This window comes from Anguilla anguilla, chromosome 1 (assembly GCF_013347855.1).
Source record: "Anguilla anguilla isolate fAngAng1 chromosome 1, fAngAng1.pri, whole genome shotgun sequence".
NCBI lineage: Eukaryota > Metazoa > Chordata > Actinopteri > Anguilliformes > Anguillidae > Anguilla > Anguilla anguilla.
The window spans coordinates 56,169,229-56,189,506 of NC_049201.1; the positions used below are offsets into that span (position 1 = coordinate 56,169,229).

At 47.4% G+C, this 20,278-nt stretch overlaps 1 protein-coding gene across 1 annotated transcript; it reads left to right on the forward strand.

Annotated features, from left to right (window-relative positions):
• Nucleotides 1–1,271: 1,271 nt before the first annotated feature.
• cmc1 (C-x(9)-C motif containing 1) lies at nucleotides 1,272–19,441 on the forward strand. Its single transcript, XM_035390816.1, has 4 exons — nucleotides 1,272–1,415; nucleotides 3,513–3,605; nucleotides 17,859–17,949; nucleotides 19,120–19,441. Exons 1-4 carry the CDS (start codon nucleotides 1,397–1,399, stop codon nucleotides 19,238–19,240), a joined length of 324 nt encoding a protein of 107 aa, XP_035246707.1. The 5' UTR covers nucleotides 1,272–1,396; the 3' UTR covers nucleotides 19,241–19,441.
• Nucleotides 19,442–20,278: the final 837 nt, after the last annotated feature.

A 20,278-nucleotide genomic window follows, 5' to 3' on the forward strand; every position in this document is an offset into this window, starting at 1 on the left:
AACAAGTAGTGACCACCAGCTCTGAATTCAAAAGTGTTTGAACATACTTTTTTGATTAATTTTTTTTCAGGATGAGAGCTATAAACAGATGTTTCTCCATAATTTCTGCTCCAAATCTCACATGGGGTAACTTAAGTACAGAAGGGTACCTTGGACAGGTGTATGACAGGTCATGTTACATTTTTAATTTTAGAAAGAATTTTACTCTGCAGCTTACAGACATCCATCATCTTTTATCATTCCTATAAAAGACTGTCAGATCATTTGTATTGTTTGACTGACCCAGGTTTATTGATTACATGAGTCAACCAGTGATTATAGTGTATTTTGGTGTGCATCTGCCCATTTCACGTACCACAGCACATCTTAAATGGGAAATTAATAATCTCAAAACCTTTTTTGCCTAAATTATGAGCTGGTGGTACACAGCTTCAGAGGGCATCGATGGAGGACGCATCTCTTGCTGAAAGATCAAAGCAACTTGTGGGACTTCCTGAGGATTCACATGGCTTCCTGCAAGGAGTCTGCAAACATGTCAAATGCTTACTGACAAAGTTCAGGCAGTGGCCCTGTATCTACAAGACCGATGAATTCAGTAATAGGCAACACTGCCATTCAAGGCATTATCCATCACCATGAATGAATGATAAATACACAAGTTATCTGGTCTTCTGTTTAATACTTAATATAACAAAATATAATACAATAATATAAAAAAAATATCAAGCTTTCACTGAACAGCCAATTTAAAAAAAAATGCAGGTATGACAAGAAGTGTGATGCAGTCTGCATGGCAGCCAACACTCAGCCCATGTACAAATCCCCCAGACCAGGTGGGTGTTTGATCTCCTCCCATGGTACTTTCTACATTGTGATCCTTACACTTTTTGTTACTGTGACCGCTTTCCCAAATCAATCATCAATCAACAATCATATGAAAGGAATCAATCATATGAAAGGATGTCAGTCTATGTGGCTATTATTAACAATTTTATTATTCACTGTTTACTTATGTATATTATCAGAAGTATTTTCTGCAAAGTGCTGTAAATAAACCATGATGTCTCAAAACATAATAATAATAATAATAATAATAATATATAATAAATAATAATAAAAATAACAAGAACATAGATAATATTTATAATTATAATAACTCCTCTTTTTCCTCTTCTTCTTATTACTACTACTAGTAGTAGGCTAGTAGTCAGCAGCAGACTTCTTAAAAATGAAGGATTGACCTACTCCTGATATGCTCCTGATACCCCCTGAGCTTGCTTAACAGTGGTTGGTTCTATATCCGGAAGTACGTTTTAGCGGGGCGGGTTTTGTAAAGGGTCATCGCAGGCAACTTGTGTGGTTTTCTAATTCTTGAGAAATACGTCTATCTTTTTTCATGGAATCACCTGAAAAAGGTATTATATGGACGTGAAGATCGTACGACACAAAGTATTAGATTTTGTACACACACGAGTTTCTGATGCTGCCAACATTAACTGTTACGGCAGTCAAATCGATACGCGTGGTTTTCACAGTGCTAACCTAGCTAACGCTAACTAAATGTAGCAATCACATTAGTTAGTTAGGGCTATCCCAATCTAGTAGAACTTTGCATGTTGTTAGCTACATTTACCTGCATGGTAAACTTATTTCGTGGGTGATCATTTCAAATGAGCATAACTCACTAACTAGCTATTTCTGTTTGATTGCCCATGCTAAAGGGTGTCAAATTTGCCTGGGTCCTTGGAAACAGTTAAACTAGCTAGTGGTAATAAGGTAGCTAGCTTGCTAGCCAAGGTGAGAATCATAGCGACAGTAACACAAACCCAGTCATTCTGTCTGAGTCCGTTTTGTCATGTTTGTAGCTAGTGCCTTGTCTGTGGCTTGTTCAGATGCTGCTAATACTGTCAGATACAATTTTGCAGTTTGTGCGGTTGCAAAGTTACTACGATTGTCAAGGACACGTTGTAACGTTTTAGCCTCTACGGTACCGTGCTATCTTACCATGATAGCGAGGTAATATATTTTTTTATGACAGTGTTAGTAAGCCAGCATAATAACGTTACCTGGGAAAAGTATCTCCATGCGTATGGTTAAAAACGTTTTGTTTTCTGGGTGGTCATCGTGGCAACGCTGACCCCTTAATCAAAGTAGCGACGCATGGTAATGGATTGTTATAAGCAAACTTCGAAGTCTAATTGTTGCTAGCTTAACCGAGCTTTGGCTAATGTCCTTGACAGGAAGAAGTTTGGCTATCTGCCCTGTGTCCAACCGGAGGAGAGCCTCACTGGAAAAACAGCACATAGATGCTGCAATCAGCAGAGCTGAGGCTTTTGGCATTTTGTTTTTGTTGTGTCTATATATTCAATACTGTCTGCACCAAGGATCCCGCTAATGTGCTTAACCTCATTTTGTGTAGCTGCCTCGGTAATGTTATCGCTCTTTAAGGATAGCATATGAAAAGTACTTCATATAGATAATTATATGTTATTTTCATGTCATACATGTAAGCTTAAATTGGTTTGTTTCTAGGTGTTCGAATCCCATCTAAGCATCAGGTTTAATTTAGATGTTTTTATGCTTCTGTTCATGTTCTCAGCTGAGGCTGAAGTGAACCTTATGTTGCTTTTTGAGTGAAGTGTAGAAATTTAGCTGGTGGGGTATAATCCCCCCCTGCTTCCAGTCACCTGACCTCAGTTGTGACCCAGTTGGTGGTTTTTCCTGAGTAACTCTGTGTCTCTGGACTGCTAATGTACAAAGCCATGCTCGGGGACCCAGTGGCTGTGTGACATCGTCTCCACCAGGTTATTCACGGATGGGTGATGTAGACCTGCTGGGACTGTGGCATAATAGCTTTTTCCCACACAGTGATTGGAAGGTGGGGGGTCAGAGAGATGGGAGGTCCCACAAGTGTGCATCTGCTACACAGGGCCTCAGGAGTGTTTTGCTGGAGGCTGAAACCAGCCTATCCCAATAGACTCCAGGGTATACCCCAAAGGGTAGACCCGAGCCTGTGGACCCTGTGAATTAGTCTAGAGGTGGACATGATCTGAATGTGAACCCAAAATCAGTTCAGTGCCCCATATCAGTAATGTTTCAGGGGAGCCCTGTTGCACTGTTGTTTCCAGAAGGCAAGCAAAAAGTTGAAAACTTTTCAGCCGTGAAAGTTTGTGATAAGGAGTTTCTAAAAGATTTGGTAAATTTTATTTCACTATGTATTTATGCTTTTTTACCTGTAAGTAAATCATAAAAAAACATTGCATGTTTGAACTAGGACAAGTACAGTTGTGTGGGAAAAGTCAAGGAGAAATGAAATTCAGCCACATTGGTCAGATTCAAGGGCATGCTGAAACAGTGTCATCACTTCATACAAGGCTCCATACAAAATGTGACATATTTGGAAAATCCGTGTAGACATAAGTAAACAAATGATCCATTACCAGGCCAGTACTGCTCATCTGGCAACCTTTTGACCTGGTAGTCATGGTAATGACTTTGTCTCTGTCCTCCAGAGGAGCCGTTCCTGCGGCATGTGGAGGTGGACGTGCTCATCCCCAAACTGATGCGGGAGAAGGCCAAGGAGCGCTGTGTGGAAACGGTGGAAGGTAAGAAGCATGCGTGGAGTGTGTGATTCCCCGCGTATACAGGTCAGATGTCACCCCGCTGCTCTGATGGTGCAGATGAGCACTGCAGAAGTGGTCAGTTGATAAGGCAGAAACTTTGAATCTTAAAGGGGCCCTGAATTGTGGGGCAACTGCAGACCCAGTGTGTACCAAAGCTTCACAGAGCGGTAAGCATGATTAACACTTATGTGAGATGGGTGACTTGTGAGGTGGACAAACGGGTAAATGCGTTCAGGAAAAGTTCAGTTCAGGAAAATGAGCTCCACCTGGGTAGGCCTTGTAAGTTGAAGAAGAAGACGTACAAATAAATATTATTTTAGTTTTAGTGATCAACGGTCTCTGTAATGGAGGAAGTCCAGTTGTTTGACTGTTTTTCAATTTATTTGCTCAACTATGTTTTGACAAATTAGTTAATTTGTCCAGTTGACATTGGAAGGGTTCCAGGTGTAGGCTGCATCACAGACCATAGCTCCTCTTAAAATTCAGACTGGAAGAAGACAAAAGGAAGAGCTGTACTCCGGATTTGAACCCCAGTCAGATGACCATGGAGCCCCAGGTCTTACCACATACAGAAAGACATACAGTGAACTCTGTAATGTTTGGGATGAAGACCTATGACCTTGTGTTGTCTTTGTACTCTGCAATTTTAGATTTGTAATCAGAGTTCACATGTGGTGAAAGTGCACATTCTCAGCTTTTATTTTAGGGTATGAAGACACATGGGTGTCACCATGTAGAAATGACTGCACATTTTATATTTATATCTTCTTTGGCCTACCAGGCTCTTTGCAATTACTGAGCTCACCAGTGCTCTCTTTCTTCTAAAAAATGTTCCAGTTGATTTAAGTAAGGTTTGGTCCATGTCTGTTTTTATTTTCTTATTCTCAAACTCATAATGGATTCCTTGACTTTAATTGGCACAACTCTGATACTCATGTTGACAAACACAAATAGCAGACTCCAAAGGAAATCAAAACACTAGAATCAGGACTGGGCGTTGAAAGTTCATATACCCAAACTAAGGAAGCAATTGAACACACCAGACTAATCAGATACAGCTGTGAAGCCATTAGTCCCAAACACAGTGCCCTGAAAAAGGGGGACTGTGTATAAAAAGTGCCGTAATTTCTATATGCTGAAAACAAAATCATTTAATCAAAGCTGAGAATCTGCACTTTAACTACATGTGAGTTGTTTGATTACAAATCTGAAATTGTGAAATCAAGAGAGGAAAAAAAAAGAAAAAGTAATTGTCCCAAACATGAACTCACTGTACATGGGCAGGCATGTGAAGTGGACCTAAGGAATAAATTAGTTGGGTGCAAAAGAGGAAAATGTGGTCTCAGTATTTCTTAATCGTAAGCATTTGTAAGAGCAGGCCTGCCACAATTTTCGCACTTCAGATACAGTCGCATTTCTGAGCCCTGCTGAAAGTTGTGATGAACGCCCTCTGCTTATCTTCACTTGCTCTCTCTAATGTGCTGCTCCTTTAAAATGCAGTGGCCAGCGCTGTTATATTAATTATACAGTACTTCTCTTTCCCTTAAATGTAATTTCATTGAGGTGGAGCCCCAATTCGACACGAAATACTGACACTAAAAAAGTTATAAGATAATGCAGTTCAATACTAGAACAGCCAATGTAGTCAATGTTATGTTGTGCGTTTTTAGATTTTTAATTCCTCTGCTACTATAAATGAATTGTTTTGACAACATTCTCCTAAGGAGATGTGTATATATTTTACACAGTAGGACGATGAACTAAAATTGTTATTGCTTCCTACTCCCAAGGGCAGCTACTGCTGTTTAATTTAACAATTGTTTGTGAAATCGCACCAATTTTGTTCTTATTGTAAGACTAGAATCGGTTGCGTGGATGCAATGATTTGGCTTTAAGCGATCATTGCTTGGTTGCCAGGGTCCTCCCAAGGTTTCTTTCTTTCTGTGCCACCCAGGGAGTTTTTACTTTCCACTGTCACCCTAGGCTTGTGTTTGTGGCAGTTTAGACCAGGGTTCATTGTAAAGTGTGTTGTGACAAATGTGCTATCGAAAAAATATATATATATATATATTTTTTTTGATAAGCGGTCAAAGTAATTGTTGACATTGAATCTGTATACATTGGTCATTGATTTCCTTTGAGTAATAAAACACAATCAGCAAATCACTGAGTCCAGTAGTCCTCAAAAGTAACAAGGGAGCCATTCTTGAACAGTTAAAGTAAACACTTCTTTGTTTTCAGATTTGTGATCAGTCCTCCTCAGGCATTTGTGCCAACTGTGAAGTCAATGACTGTCGCCGTTCAAAGATCATTTCTTTCTTTTATAACGTTGTTTGTTAGTATTAAAACACTGAGATAAAATGTACTTCTGATACCCTCCTATCTGTTCTTTTTGAGAGGCAACATCGGCATTTTCCACCATTGCATTATGGAGTGTTGTTGAGCAGGAGCTGGATACGGGAGAAATGAACCATAGAAGCAACTGCAGTACAGGCAGGGGGAAACTCAATGTTAGACAGCCAAGTGCCACTAAAACCAAGCTCTACGTGCATGCACAAGCCTTTGTGTCCAGTTTCAAATCGTAATGAAAGTCAGTATTCACAAAGTCAACATGAATGGGGCCCTTCTCTTGGCGTTCTCGTGCTGTTGGAGGTATGTGTAGAGCCCAGGCTGTTTGTAGTGTTAACGCCTTTACTGGGCACAGTGTAGTAATCACAAATCCCCATCTCCCGCTCTGGGTTTGATGTTCGGGGCGTCCACGCCCTCCTCCGGCATTGAGACGGGACGAGATGAGAGCCGTGCCTCGAGGGGTCCGCGCCCCACGCCTCTCCCTCTCCTCCCGCCCCGCTCGCCCCCTCTTTTTAGCGCTGGAGTGGGGTGGAGCGGGCCCCCATTGTCGCGGGCAGCAGCGGTAATTAGCGGACGGGGACGGCGACGCTCGTTTGTTTACCCGATGTGCCGGGCCCTGCTTGGGTGCCCTGCCTGACGATGATCTCATTGCTTTGGGTTAATTAGTTTCTCTTTGTGCCCCCTGTACACGCGGGGCGGACGGCTGGGGGCTGAGAGAAGGTCAACGGGGGGGCCTGTAAAGATGGAATGGGTTTAAAACCTTTAACCCCCCTCCACACACACACACACACACACATACATCCACACCCTCAGGTAATGACAGCTGGGGTGTGCACTGAAAGACCCAACTCTGCATTGTTCTCCATGAAGCGAGAGCACGATGCTTTTAGTCTTGCGTGCTCCGTTTGGAGGGAGGACCTCATGTTTTTTCTCCTTTGCCCCCAGTTCTTAATTGGCTATCACAAGGCAGGGAGCGTCCGCCATGTAGCACTGCTCCTCGCGCTCGGGCCGCAGCTGTGCGGAACACAAAGTTCATTTTTACCGTTGTGTCCAAAGTCTCAATCCAGATGCTGTATGTTTCATATGAATATCGCCTAAAACTAAAAATAGCTTATGCACTGACAGCAGTGTAGCCTGTTCTTCATCCTCCCAACAAATAAGCAAGTTGAAAAAAATCATATATTTTAAATAGGCTGATGAAACCCCATTTTTTGTGGGTTGTGTTTGCGAATGTATTCCTCAGTGGATAAAAGTGTCACTGCCCATAGACTATCAAAAAACAGATGGAATAAATAGATTTCATTTGAAGCCCGTTGGCTAGATCAGTCCAAATTAGAAAACTTGAACATTTTTCCCCCTCTTAAAATTGAATATGGCCAGTTGACTTCTTCTTTTTGCATGAAACTTCTCTTTTTGACCACTTCTGATGTTCACACCTCCAACAGAAAAGGAGAAGCAGAACTGAAACTGTTATACCGAATCACATAACACTGAAAGGCCACCGCCACCATTTAGGTTAGAGAACAACTTCTAAAATGCAAATAAAGTGATGAAATCATGAACACTTTTGCTCCAACTAATGGGGGCAAATTCAGCCCATCGTGGTTTAATTACAAACGTTTTATATTTTGTTATGGAAAGGTGGTTGCACTGTGGGCAGAATCATGAAGCTGCTGTTTCGCCATCGCACTGTTGCTTTCTCCTGTCTGTGCCTCTCTTGGCATTTGCATGGTATCTGACAGACAGCTCGTTGTGAGCAGAGATGAAAGGGTGAAAGTGCCCTGCTGGCACATTCTGATGCGGAGGTGGTAGCATGGCAGCGGCCACCCTGTCCCCTTCAGTACCCCGCCACCGCAGGAGCATGCACGAAAGCGAAGCGCCACTTGGTGTGAGAAGTGAATGGAAACCCCCCTCTCCCCCCTCCTCTTCACACCTCGCCTCTGCCCCGGCCCCGCTTTTTGTTTTTCTGAGGCAGCTTCAGCGCGCTGTTCGTACCTGTGACCCCCCCACCCAACTCCACGGCAGGCTGTGACCAACCACTCTTCAGCGCTACAAAGCAGTGGGGAACATACTGCAGAGCAAAGAGGCTGCAGGAATGGCCCTGTAGTTGTGGTCTGGTTTTGAGAAAGGTTTCCGCGAAGCCCTGGCTTAGCAGTCCTCGCGCTCGATGTGTAACATCAAGGCTCGCTGGGCCTGGTAATTGTCGGAACCTTCCTGCTGTAGCGTGAGCTGCAGCCTTGACTCTCATGGGCCCTGTTGAGGTCAAAGGTCATGGAGTCTGTCTACAGCTTCCTTTTACCTCAGTAACAAGGGCTTTTATGTAAAACGTGTGACCGATTTGTTTAATTGCAGCAGTAAGCTGCTTTCCCAGTCGACTGTATGATGGCACTACGAGTTCCTATCAGCACCAAAACAAGGAACCTGAACTCGTGTTTCTCGGCCGTTTATGAATGATGTTAATTCTTTTTTTAACGTGGTGTCAGTGCAGTGCAGCTTCTCTGGTCACATGCAGGTGACACTATGAACGCATCATATGGAAATTATTCGGGTGATTTTAGTAGCTATAATAAAATGGTTAATATCAGCAACACTTTACGGTATTTGGCTGGGCCATATTGGCAGGCTTATACTTTCCTGTTTTACAATATAGCACAAGCACAAACTGCAATCAAGTTTCCATATACATGGAAGAACTAATGGGAGCAGGTGTAAAATTCTAAGGGAAATATTGTACAAATCTTATTTGAGTAACAAAATGTTTCAGTGTATTTATATTACTTTATTATTCAAGCATTTGAGCAATCTAGAGGCTCAATATAGCTTTACTTATAAGTTTAACTGGCAAAAATTATAAATGAAAAGGCTACTTTGCAGCATCAACGGTGCATGAAATGCATCACTTTTAGCATTCACCTCTCCACTGAACAGTAAGTCTTTGAACATTTGATGATGATGATTATTATTTCATGTGTTTGCTCCTGAGTGGAGCGTACCTTCATGATGGTGTGTTCTGCCTGCTGAGGAAGAGCAGACGGAGCTGTGCTGAGGAAGAGCAGGCAGAGCTGTGCTGAGGAAGAGCAGGCAGAGCTGTGCTGAGGAAGAGCAGGCAGAGCTGTGCTGAGGAAGAGCAGGCAGAGCTGTGCTGAGGAAGAGCAGGTAGCGCTGTGCTGAGGAAGAGCAGGCAGAGCTGTGCTGAGGAAGAGCAGGCAGAGCTGTGCTGAGGAAGAGCAGGCAGCACTGTGCTGAGGAAGAGCAGGCAGCACTGTGCTGAGGAAGAGCAGGCAGCGCTATGCTGAGGAAGAGCAGGCAGAGCTGTACTGAGGAAGAGCTGTGCTGAGGAAGAGCAGGCAGAGCTGTGCTGAGGAAGAGCAGGCAGAGCGGTGCTGAGGAAGAGCAGGCAGAGCTGTGCTGAGGAAGAGCAGGCAGAGCGGTGCTGAGGAAGAGCAGGAAGAGCTGTGCTGAGGAAGAGCAGGCAGAGCTGTGCTGAGGAAGAGCAGGCGGAGCTGTGCTGAGGAAGAGCAGGTAGCACTGTGCTGAGGAAGAGCAGGCGGAGCTGTGCTGAGGAAGAGCAGGCAGAGCTGTGCTGAGGAAGAGCAGGCAGAGCTGTGCTGAGGAAGAGCAGGCAGAGCTGTGCTGAGGAAGAGCAGGCGGAGCTGTGCTGAGGAAGAGCAGGCAGAGCTGTGCTGAGGAAGAGCAGGCAGAGCTGTGCTGAGGAAGAGCAGGCAGAGCTGTGCTGAGGAAGAGCAGGCAGAGCTGTGCTGAGGAAGAGCAGGCGGAGCTGTGCTGAGGAAGAGCAGGCAGAGCGGTGCTGAGGAAGAGCAGGCAGAGCGGTGCTGAGGAAGAGCAGGCGGAGCTGTGCTGAGGAAGAGCAGGCAGAGCGGTGCTGAGGAAGAGCAGGCAGAGCTGTACTGAGGAAGAGCAGGCAGCGCTATGCTGAGGAAGAGCAGGCAGAGCTGTGCTGAGGAAGAGCTGGCAGAGCGGTGCTGAGGAAGAGCTGTGCTGAGGAAGAGCAGGCAGAGCGGTGCTGAGGAAGAGCAGGCAGAGCTGTACTGAGGAAGAGCAGGCAGCGCTATGCTGAGGAAGAGCAGGCAGAGCTGTGCTGAGGAAGAGCAGGCAGAGCTGTGCTGAGGAAGAGCTGTACTGAGGAAGAGCAGGCAGAGCGGTGCTGAGGAAGAGCAGGCAGCGCTGTGCTGAGGAAGAGCAGGCAGCGCGGTGCTGAGGAAGAGCAGGCAGAGCCGCAGCCCTTCTGTGTGCGGGACGCGCTGCAGGATGAGGGATATTTTAAGGCCGCTCCTTTGTCATGCGGCTCGGGTGAGAGGCATGAGCTCGGAGTTCGTGCTTCGGATGTGTGAGCTTAAGGAATTTATTTTTATTCAATGCCAAATCTAATTTTTGTTCAGCACCAAGTGTCTTGGGGGGGAATAAAAGCAAGTATGTATTTATGGAAGGAAACATTGTCACAAGAAGAAGGTGCCTGTTTTCTGTTTTTAAAATAACAGAGGGTGCAAGATAAGAATGGAACCCGAGGTGGTTAGGAAAAAATGCGGAACATGGCGTCTGATCTGTCTCTGATAAAGCACTGTGCTATGGGAAAGGGGGCAGTAGCAAGCGTAGAAATTTGACCAGTGCTCTCCCTTAAATTGCATGAGTGCACTTCCTTATTAATATTCATTGAGAAACTCAGCAGGGGGCAGTCTGTGGTCAGTTGCGCAGGTGAGCCAAATATGTAATTCATGAATATTCATAAGAAAAGTGTTAGATTTTTATGTATCAGAGAGAGCAGGGCGGGGCTGAGTGTAAAAGCGGAGTGCATTCGTACACTCTCAGAAAGTTTCTGAATGCTCTTTGACCGTGTTTCATTCTGGGGGAGGGGATTCATTGCAGAACAGTGCTGTGACATCACAGCAATAAAAAAGACCTCGCTGTGGGGGATGGGAAGGTTATGGCCTGGACATGATATCACAAATAAGACTTAAAAAAAAAATAATAAAGTGGGGTGCAGTCAGTGAGCAGTCTTTTGTAACCTCTCATAGGAGATCGGCATGTTCCCCTCGGGGGTGGCAGTTGGTCATTTACATAATGTGGCGAACGGAGCGGAGGGGGGGGAGCGGGGCAGATGGGCCCGTCTTGCGCTCGACCGTGCGTCCTCGCCCCACGCTGGGGCCGGGCCTGAGAGGGGGCGTCCCACTGAGACCCTGGCTTCAGTTTGGGCCATGGGCTTGGCCCTCGCCCATCCAAATGCTGACCGGACTCAGAGCTGGGCAGCAAGCTGGTCCGCTGGCGCTCGTGCCAACGTGGCCGCCGAGGGGGAGGGGAGCGGGCACGGGTGCCAACATGGCCGCCGTGTGGGTGGATGGAGGAGGAGGCCGAGGGGAGTGAACTTATAAACATCAGAGCTTGGTGGGCGGGGCCTTGTTCTCAGAAATGTAGGGTTATTGGTGAGGGCCCGGGCTCAAAGTAGCTGGAGCAGCACTATTTACATGAGCGAGGTACTTCATAAAAATGATTTTGCATAGTATCTGCTTTTGTTTTCAGACATAGACCTTTTTGGGTTCACATCGCAGTACCCACTTGTTTCAGGTGTAGCCTAATTCTTATGAATTGTGTGACTACATTACTATTAGTGTCCGTGGACTTCCTGTCTGAATCTGCAGGATTGCGTAATTCCATCTGACATTCTCCTGAAGGGACAAGAGGTGATTTTCAATCTAAGAGTGCCATTTTTTGAGTAAAACAACAATGTAGATACCTCACAAGTTACACGGAGCTGTGGCTGTACTATGGACAGGAAGTCCAAGGCTCACTAGCTAATGGTTTGCGGTTCGCACACCCTGCTGCTCTGTGTAATATGACATATAAAATTCATTTGGACCGGTTGCCATTTTCACGTGTCTGAATTCATTTTGGTTTGCGTTTCGTGCCTGTTCCGGAAACGGCATGGGGCTGATTAGGGGAGCAGAGCGCACGCTCTGGCTGCTGACTGCCGTTGCACCAGACTAGGCCGGATAGGTCTGTCTGCAATTCAGATTCCACCTTTTGACCATGAAGCGCTGTCTCTGATAGCCACAAGCTCAGGGTGTGCCGTAGTAGGCATGTGGTTCTGTTTGACCCCCCGTCATTACGCTGTTGTTTTTATTGTATTATTGTGTTCTTCTCCTCTCGGTGTGGAGCGGGCAGTCAGAGCCGCCGTTGCGCTCGCACCGCGCTGCTCTCTGCAGCCCCGGCGCAGGAAGGCGCAGACGAGCGCTCGCCCTCCCCCGAGGCACGCCGCCGCCTCTTCTTTTCACACTGTGGTCTGCGTCGGGCTCGCACTGACGTGAGTCATAGGAAAGCGCTTCACGTGCAGCTCAGGAGGCCAGCTGCAAGTGCGCCCTGAGGTTTGGCTACGTGTCGCAAGGACCCTCTCCTGCACTCTGAGAAGAGCGAGCCCTGAGCAGCTCGGAGGGCCCCGTGAGCGCCGTCATTAGGGTTTGTGTACCGTGCTGTACGTACGTCTTTGAACAGTTTATGAGCCCCCCCCCCGCCCCCCAGTACACTTGCGTAGTTAGAGTTGTGGGTGGTGAAAGTGCACGTTCAGGCTGAATGGTGTGCAGCCTGTGAGAGTCTGCCCAGGTGTGAGCTCTCAGACCCGGCCCCTCTCAGACGAGAACACCTGTCACACCTGTTCCAGACCTACGCAGCGCCCCGCGCACTTCACCTGCCATCAAAGTGACTCTCCGCATCTCAGATTCGTTTTGGTTTCACACCATCAGGCTCAGGCTCGCGCTGCAGCCTTTCTTTGAGCGCCTCCTCAGCCCTGTTTTTCCGTTTGTTTCGGGCAGCGCGTTTTGCACGTGAGCAGATCATCGAAATATTGAGTTCACGCACGCTGCGTCTGCTGTCTGCAAATAGTCATGATCTGAAAATGGGACCTTGATAGTAGGTAGGCCTTAAAAATATGGGGATATTGTTTGTGTGCTGGCTGCTGCAAGTTTAGCTGGTTGCGGAGCTGTTGTGTTGGCGTCTTGCAGTTTGCTTCTTTGTGGGTACAGTGTCACAAAGCGGGCGTAAGTGTGTCTGCGTTCGTGGAGCAGGGTGCCACAGCTGGGAGCCATTGTCTGCATGCCTAACAGCCATTCAGTCCCACCCTCTGTGTGTCTGTCGCTGGAGCAGTTTGTGTCATCAACTTTGGAGCAGTTGATGACACAGTTGACTCACTTCACCTGGTTACTTTGGTCTGAACTAGATGCTGATTTTAAGGTGAAAATAAAAAGTATGTGGCTTTCCAGGACCAGGGTTACAGACCCCTGTGTTATGTTACAAGTATTGATCAGATCAGGCCAGCACACCTCTGGATTCCTGTAACCTGTTACAGTATTAATCAGATTAGGCCACCTCACCCCTGAATGTCTGTAACATGTTACAGTATTGATCAGATCAGGCCACCTCACCCCTGAATGTCTGTAACATGTTACAGTATTGATCGGATCAGGCCACCTCACCCCTGAATGTCTATAACGTGTTACAGTATTGATCGGATCAGGCCACCTCACCCCTGAATGTCTGTAACATGTTACAGTATTGATCAGATCAGGCCACCTCACCCCTGAATGTCTGTAACATGTTACAGTATTGATCAGATCAGGCCACCTCACCCCTGAATGTCTGTAACATGTTACAGTATTGATCAGATCAGGCCACCTCACCCCTGAATGTCTGTAACATGTTACAGTATTGATCAGATCAGGCCACTTCACCCCTGAATGTCTGTAACATGTTATAGTATTGATCAGATCAGGCCAGCACACCTCTGGATTCCTGTAACCTGTTACAGTATTGATCAGATCAGGCCACCTCACCCCTGAATGTCTGTAACATGTTACAGTATTGATCAGATCAGGCCACTTCACCCCTGAATGTCTGTAACATGTTATAGTATTGATCAGATCAGGCCAGCACACCTCTGGATTCCTGTAACCTGTTACAGTATTGATCAGATCAGGCCACTTCACCCCTGAATGTCTGTAACATGTTACAGTATTGATCAGATCAGGCCACCTCACCCCTGAATGTCTGTAACCTGTAACAGTATTGATCAGATCAGGCCACCTCACCCCTGAATGTCTGTAACATGTTACAGTATTGATCAGATCAGGCCACCTCACCCCTGAATGTCTGTAACATGTTACAGTATTGATCAGATTGGTGTATGTCCACAGCTTTAGAGGAGCTGTGTGCTTAGAGCCCTACCAGCTCAGGCCCTGGGCAGAGTGTCTGCCATACAGATCAGCTTCACTCCCATCCTAGCATCTCCTCCGAGCCCCACTCTCTCCTTCACTTAACTCTGCTCGCTCATTAACACACACACACGCACACACACACGCACACACACGCACACACACGCACACACGCACACACGCTTTTCTCCTTCCCTAGCTCTTTGATGGCTTATCAAAGAGAGCGAATGTTGTATGGGCGATTTGAGCTTAGCGAGCTCGATGTTTGTGTACAGCAGGGTGGACTGCTGGGACTGGTCTCTTAAGGAAATCAATAAAATAAACGGCTAATTCTGTGTTCATTGGTGTCGTATGAAGAGGTGTTAATTAGAGACTTTTTACACACTGAGAGGCTGTAGTCCCTTAACTTGTGGGGGTGGGTGGTGCTGTGTATATGGATGAAATATGCTACTGTCCCACAGCAACCCAAAACTGCAGGCTTGATAGCTTCCAGTCTTCCCTCTTCATGTATGTCCAAAAGCCAAGGTTGTGTTTTGTGTCTATTGTGTGTGTGTGTGTGTGTGTGTGTGTGTGCGTACGCGCTCGTTTTTGTATATGTTTTTGGTCGTCTGTTGCAGTTGGAGCTGGAAAAGGCCAGACCTGCGCTAACTCCATTAAGTTGGAAAACAAACATGGAGACCTGCCTTTCAGGGCCGCAGTCAGCCGCAGCCGCTCTAATTAAGAGGACGGGCGCGTGACCTCAAGAGCGGCGGCGGCGCTCCCCTCGCCCGCGTCCGAGCGAACGCGACGGCGCGACTGTTCTCCCCCCCGCTCCCGCTCCCGCTCCTCCAGACGGGCCCGCCGGGGAGAAGGGGAGAGAGGGAGCGCGCTCCTGAGTGAATGAGAGGAGCAAATTGGCATGCGGCGTTCTGTAAGGCGAAGGGTGCAGCCGAAGCCCTTGACTGCTGATTACCATTTGCTAATGAGCAGTGGGGTTGATCTGTGCCCGTCTCTCTCTCTCTCTCTCCATTCCGCGCTTTGTGCTGCTGCTCCCGGCTCTGATGCCGTTAATGGAGAGAGGCGCGCAGTGGTAATGAAAGCAGCGGGGGGGCGTGTGTGCGCTCAGGCCGGCCGGTGCCCCCCCCGCCCCCCCCCGCTCCAGCACTATTGATTATTGTGTGTCTGAGCCGCCCCAGGCACTTTTGTCACATTCTAATGATGGCTTTCAGAGGCAGGGCTGGGATCCCTCCGCACTCGGACCAGCGATGCCAGCCAGGACTCCTTTTGTGCTCCCCCCCCCCCCCCACACACACACCCCTTCGCGCCTCCTGCACCAATCCGGGGCTGGGCCAGGGGGCGCCCCGCGGCGCGGGACCCCCGCGGAGGCGAGCCGGTACGCCTGGAGCGCCTCTTATTCTCCTCCGCCCCCGCCCCCGCCCCCGCCCCATCGCTGCGTGTCCTCAGGTGTCTCCGCTCCTCAGGGCGCCGCGCGGAGCCGGGGGGAACGATGCCGCTATCTCCCCCCCCCCCCCCCCCCCCCCCCCCGTGAGGTTCTGTATGCGGAGGTTTGTGGGGTAGCGAGTCACACTCTCAGCCTGCCCGTTACCATAGTTTCATGCTGGACATTCCAAACTAGAAAATAAAGAAAAGTTGGGAGTTTGTTATTAAAAACAAATACGAGCCTTCCTCAGTACAGACGCACGGCCTTGCGATTGCAGACGCAGGTCCCTGACTGCAGCAGCAGCAGGTCTGCGGTGAGCGTCGCGGACGCTGACGTTCCCGCCGTGTCTCCGCGGGAACCTCGGGCCCTGCGTTCGAGCGCTTGAGCATTCCGCGGGGCGGACGCCTCTCCGCACCCGAGCGTGGCGGTAATGGAGTTGCCGGTGGGTTTTAATTAGATTAGTCGCAGAGTCCTGACTCCTGAAATTGGTTTTGCGGAATTTGCGGTCCCTCCTGCAAACAAATGAAAGAGTTCATATAATGACGATGATGATAATGATCAAAATAACAATTATTATTTATGGCTCCGCGAGTCGCGGAAGAAAGGGAGCTAATTAACGCGCGACAAAGACCTCGCTAACAGCGGCAGGACCGCGTCCCTCAACACCTCTTTTCGCGCTGAAACAAGCTGGCCTCCGACTCCCTTCTTCGTCTGAAAGGGCCCCGCGGCCCGAGGGCCATTAGAGGAGAAGCGGCCCGGGCTTTTGTCTCTCCCTCTCTGCGCTTCGCCCTTCTCTGCCATTACACTTGTTCTTTTTGTCCTCGACTTTGTGAAAGGGCCTCATTTGTGGAGGCGGCGGCGGCGGCGGCGGTGTTTTTCTTTCAGGGCTGGAGCACTTGACTGTCCTCTAGCTTTTAACAGAGCGGCGCTGGACGGGCCGCCCTTCCTCCCGCTCTCTTCCTCGCCTTTGTAAATAGAGCTGTGTTTGCGCAGCCTTTCATTTCGCCGTTCGGGCCGGCGGGTCCGCGGGTGAGGACGGGTGCTCCTCGGATTCCCCTCAGACCCCCACGTTCGCCGCCGCAGACGCTGGCGTGCCTCCGGCCCCGGTGTGACCCCCGCCCCGCACCACCGCAGGACGTTTCGCTAAACGTTTCTGAAGGGGAAAGGGTTTAAGTTTTGCCCACCTAGTGTTGGATATGGCTGAAGAAGCTAGAGAGCTTTTAACTGTTTAAAGACACTGGAATAACTGATTTGAAAGCAAAGTTTTTGCAAGATAGAGTGCATGAGTATCATCTTTTAATGAAGTCATAATACCTAATTATGCCTCAGAATCATCCACCACTCCGAAGAACACTTTTAAAGTAAGCTAAAGACTTGCTGTACTTTCTGTCTCAGTGAAACGGAAAAGGGTTTGATGATCTAAAACAAAGAAAACTGGGGTCGAAGGTCCCCTATGGGTCCATGAAGGAGTACCACAGGAAAATGGCAAATATTTTCAAATTTAAGAATATTCTGTTTACACATCCATATTTAGACTGCCAGAGATTCCCTGCTTTCAGGTAACCAGGTAATGGCACAGCATCTCTGCCGAGATCTGCATGGACTGAAAAGGCTTTTCTCTTATGTCTGTTTACTCATACCGTAAATGTACAGCATGCACCCCCACCTGTTAGCTTCAGAAGATGCACAGAAAGTTCATGGCTCTCTCCAGGACTGATGTGGGAGATACCACTTATTTAACAGAAATGGTAAATGTGGAATGAAAAGGCAGTCTCGCAAACACACAGGTATCATAGTAACAAAAAAAAGATCTGTTGAGAGTTGAATAGTGTTCTTTTAATACGTGGTAATTATAGGAGCGCTTCCTCATTTTGTGCTTGTGAGTACAGTTGGCAGATGACTTGGCCGTGGATACACACGTTAATAGGCAGGCAGGCTCTAACCAGGGTTGGTATTTTTAATGGTGCCTGACTACAGTCCAGAGTAGGCCACAGCCAAATATGGAAGCAGGGTTTTGTATACGTGTGAACAGAAACCCTTGCTGATAAGCTATGTGCTGGTACTTTTTTTTTTTTTTCTTAAGCAATTTTTTATTTTTATTCTTTTTTTGTGGTTGGGGGTGGCATAGTGTCTGCATGGCTGTGGCTACCCTGCCTGTTCCTTGGTGCGGGTGGCACGTTGTAGCACAGTCTGTGGACAATCCCCACTGCCCCCACACCAGTGACCTGTGCCTGTCGCTCTCTGTTCCAGCTTTCACCCACTGCTGTAAGGAAAGCGGGTTCCTGATGGTGTTGAAATGCCGGGAGCAGAACGCTGCGATGAAGGAGTGCCTAACTGCTCAGTGAGTGAAGCTGCGTGGAATACCGTACTGCTTTTTCGTCATACTCAATACATAATGTTTATGCTTGCATATCTCATAAGTGAAGTTATTATGACATTTCACTTAAAATGAGCCGCATCCAAATCATCACACATTCTTGGTAACGTTATGATCTTTCATTCATTACATATTTGTATTTAGCTAAATTCATATAGCTCTAGATCCTTAATGTGACATGCTGTTCTAGACGCGCATCTTAGTGTGTTAAATAGCCATGCCAATGAAATCTCTCGTGGGTGCTGGGAAAAGGTGTCATAAGCCCTTTTTTTTTATTATTTTTAAATTTGCGGGGCTTGAGACAAAGTTTGGGAACCCATGGATGTCACTGCCTTTTATTCTGCCTTTATCTATCCAGGAAAGTGTCATTGAGGTTAGAGTTCAGATGTGTTGCGATAACCCTGGTAAGACAGCGGCAGGCTCTCTGTGCCAGACCGCCGTGGTTTCCGCTCTTCTGTTTGCGCTCTCGGTTGACGCCTGGACCGCCCCGTTACAGTGACGGCCGTGGCACCGAGCCCTAGCGGACGACGTGTCGGTGCCGCGCCAGGCCAAGCAGCGGCGTGGCTGCGAGGGCCGCTCGCGCAGAGAGGAGGGTGAATCAGGGACGGCTCAGAGAGGCTGGGGAGAGCAGAGGAGTGTGCTAATGAGCCATTTCTCATCCTCCTCTCGCATGTTTTCCAAACTAATTACAAGCCCTCCCAGAGCACATCGCAACGTGTCCAGAAATCTAAAAAATAAAATGATAATACTCAGACCTAGAGTTAGAAAAGGCTGTTTCTATTATTTTCAATGGCAAAACACATCAAATATACAGTATATGAACTATGACATTATGTAATGATACTATAAACAGGCCCTATATGAAGTTTAATTCTATTTTCGGAGGGTCATTAACTTGACGTGTTGTTGGTGCTTCCATCAACTTAAACACTGTCCCAGGGTTACTGCTAAAGTATGCTGATGTTAAACTAGGTATACATGATACTTTCCACTTTGCAGGACTTTACACAATGGCTGAACCCTAACCTGTTGTGAAATGGCAAGTGTTGTACAGGTTTTAGCCATATTCAGTTATATTTAATGTCTTTCAAGATTTCACCAATTTAATTGCCCTATATTTCCCTGTTCCTTCAGTTACAGAGATCCAGCATTTTTCGAAGAGTGCAAGCAGCAGTACATCAGAGAGAAGTTGGAGTATCAGAAGACAGGGATACCTGCGAAGAACAGGACGGCGAAAGTGCCCACGAGCATGTAGGCCCGTGTCCGTCTGGGGAGGGAGCTCGTCTGCACTTTCGCCTTTTGTGTGTAAAATGGAGAAATTTAAGAAACAAAGCTTTGCCCTTTTGACTTTTGTGATCATTTCCAGCTCCTGTGAGGCAACAGGTATATAGCATATCTATGCTCAGTGCAGACCCTTGTTTTATTTCATGTTTGGTACAGAAATAGCTGGTCTCATGCCTCTGTGAACAGAGCACTCACAGATATAGAAGCTGAAGCCAGTACACCTGATTGTTTGCATTCCAAAAGGAGATTTTCTACATTTATAGAGCAGCCTACTTCCTTCCTGCTCCAACATGACTGTACATGGAGCACATTCTGGATGTGGTGCGTTTTCAGCATAGAGTGGTTCCACTAAAATAGGAAACCTAGTCAGGCCGCTTGTTGTCTTCGTGCTCTACGCATATTGGAAGGTTTTTTGTTTCTCTTTTTTTAATCTCTCAGCTTCTTCAAGTAATGACAGCAGGAAATGGGGGGGCATGTGGGGACAGGTGTTGGGGGGGCGGGGGGGGGTGGTGGGGGCGGAATGTGGGGGCGTGTGGGGGCGTGTGGCTACGGGGACAATACAGTGTGGGAGCGAATGTCTTCCTCATGAGGTCCTCCAGCCTTGAACCTCACGTGTGTGCGTTCTGCACTTTTAAACAATGAAATGGAAATGAATTCCATGGCGGGTGACGTGATTGCGGGGGTGCCCCTGTGCGTCGGGGTGGAGGGAGTGTCAACTTTGACTCTGCCGGCGTTAAAAGCCTTATTTATAGCAGCACTTCCTGCGAGCTCACCTTTTATCATTCTGTACGCTAATGAAAAGGCAACAAATGTGTTTCTGCGGCAGAATCTGCCGCGCTCGTGCCCAGAGGAGCGTCGCACAGACTCACATCAGTCAGGATAATTCCCTCCCGCCTTTCCGGGATGATTGGTTGTGTAAAAATGAGTGGTTTCCCCCCAGATAATTGTGCATTGTTGAAGTGTTGATAGGATGAGCAAAAATGAATAAAATGCTCAAAAATGGTATCAT